The sequence below is a fragment of the Penaeus monodon genome, chromosome 32 (genome assembly GCF_015228065.2).
Source record: "Penaeus monodon isolate SGIC_2016 chromosome 32, NSTDA_Pmon_1, whole genome shotgun sequence".
Lineage (NCBI taxonomy): Eukaryota > Metazoa > Arthropoda > Malacostraca > Decapoda > Penaeidae > Penaeus > Penaeus monodon.
The window spans coordinates 6,630,957-6,633,245 of NC_051417.1; the positions used below are offsets into that span (position 1 = coordinate 6,630,957).

The window sequence follows — 2,289 nt, forward strand, 5'->3', positions numbered from 1 at the left end:
AAAAATGTTACCTACTGTTAATATGAAGTTCTGTTTAGGTTTATCTGAAATGACCAACCATACCTTGGTACAGTTTCTTACCTGAAAGGCCAGTGAATGAGAACATGCCAATTTGAGCAGTGATGTGGTTCCAGGTTCCTGGTGTTCCCAATTTCTCCAAACGTTCCTGCAGCCCCTTTCGCATTTCAATAATTCGGCCACTCATGATCTTGATACATTCCTTCCTGCAAGATAAGAAACTTAAATATCATGAAATAAGGATACATGTAGTCCATTTCTGATCCACTTATTTAGCTGGGAACTTCATATAACACTAATAAAGTTCTTTAACAGTGTATATCTGCAATACAGCCTATGCTGGTGCACATAATGAAAATAAAAAATTATATGAACAGTAAAGATTAGGAACTGGGGAAATATCGAATAAATGAATGTAAAGAGCCAGATATTAACCATCCAGAGAGACAAAGCCACAATCAGACAAAGCTTGAGTGGTATTTGTTTACCAATAATATTGCTGAGTCACTTACCATTCCCCAAACAAGGCCTCGTCATTGAGAACTCTGGAAACAATCCTTGCACCATGGCTTGGAGGATTAGAGTATGAGCCTCGGACAAGGAGTGTGATCTGGGATCTCATGGGGATAATCACCGAGGGATCCTTTACGATAATCATCAGATTACCAATACGTTCATCTGTAATTTGGGGGAACCTGATATAAACATTTGTGTAAGGAAATGTTACAGAAATACTAAAATAGAAACTACCATCAACCAGAAAGTTCTTTTGAGTGCATACTGACTTCACATAAAGAAAATAAATGTCTACTTGATACAGATACTGTCTGACCTTTGGGCCCTGGTTAATCCTCCTCTGTATAGTCAAAGCAAGTCACTAAATCAGAATTATAATGAAGATTAAATTGATTAACAAAAAGTAAACCCAATCTATGTAAGTTACAAGAGGAAAGAGCAAGAAACTGATCAGAACTTACTGTACAGGCCAAAGTTCTTTGAGAAGGATTGAGTAGCAATCATCTCGAATCCACGTTCAGCAAAGAGACGGACAGCCCATGCATCTTTGTCAAGGTCTCCAGAAGCAAATCCTTGGTAAGCAGAGTCAAACAAGGGGAACAGCTTCCTCTCCTCCATGACATCAGCAATCTTCTTCCACTGGTCCTGGAAACAATTAAAAGCAGAAGGAATTAACAGAGGAACAAAAAATAATTTTTAAAAAATAAGTAGACTTATAGACAAGAACTTTGTAGATGTTTCTAAATTCTGCACACCTGTGTGGGATCCACTCCTGTAGGATTGTGGGCACAGGCATGGAGGATCACTACAGAGTTCTCAGGGGCATTTTGGAGGTCCTCAATCATCCCATCAAAGTCAAGGCCCTTGGTTTTTCCATCCCAGTAACGGTACTGCTTGACATCAGTAAAGCCAGCTTGGGTAAAGATCAAGCGGTGGTTGCCTGTCAAAGGAAAAATATTTAGAAGATTATAATTTCACAGACCAACTATTTCCAAAGTATAGGGAGTGATAAGGTACAGCACACATTTTGTATCAGCTCAGAAAAGAGTTCTTATTACTGTCGAAAAAACAATGACTCATTTATTGGGTAAACAATGGAGATGGGGAAAAAAAAAAAAACAGCAGCAGACTGACCCCAGGTTGGTGTTGAGAAATAGAAGGTATTGTACTTGAGTATTCTGTGGAGGAACTCGGCAGCAATACGCAGTCCTCCAGTGCCTGAGAGCACCTGCACTGATGTCATCTGTAAAATAAGATAAGGGAAAAAAATAAGCAAAACTTATTATCTTCATTAGAACAGTAATTAGTAATCTAGGAATAAAAAGCTGGAAAATACATTCACAATACCAAACTAAAAAAGAATGCTATCAGAATACAAACCTACAATTTAACCACATACTCCTACATCACAATTTATAATTACATCATAATCTCAATCACTGATCTTGGTGAAATTTTAATCTCCAGAGCTAATTGAAAAATTCTATTTCTTGAAGATAAAGACCTCATGCTTATCACTAATTTCCTCCTACATACAGCAAAATCCATTAGTATATCAGATAACTTATAAAAGCTACTTATAACCTTTCAAAACTAAGTGCTGACTCCAAGACAAAAACAACAAAAACTATCAATGCAACAAATGACAAGCCTTATAACAAACATTAAACATACCCCAAGCCTCCTTTGTTCTACCAAATACTCTGTTCATCTGCAGTGTGAAACCAATGAAAAATGAAAACTTTGTAAGCAAAA

The 2,289-nt window shown here is 37.1% G+C and overlaps 1 protein-coding gene across 1 annotated transcript in view; it reads right to left on the reverse strand.

Moving 5' to 3' along the window:
• LOC119593398 (aspartate aminotransferase, cytoplasmic-like) overlaps positions 1 to 2,289 on the reverse strand; it is a gene marked incomplete in the record, with an annotated part of 9,325 nt that overhangs the window by 1,344 nt on the left and 5,692 nt on the right. Inside the window, 5 exon segments of the mRNA XM_037942326.1 lie at positions 82 to 224; positions 531 to 696; positions 996 to 1,179; positions 1,290 to 1,474; positions 1,669 to 1,777. Coding sequence (XP_037798254.1) covers positions 82 to 224; positions 531 to 696; positions 996 to 1,179; positions 1,290 to 1,474; positions 1,669 to 1,777 — 787 coding nt within the window.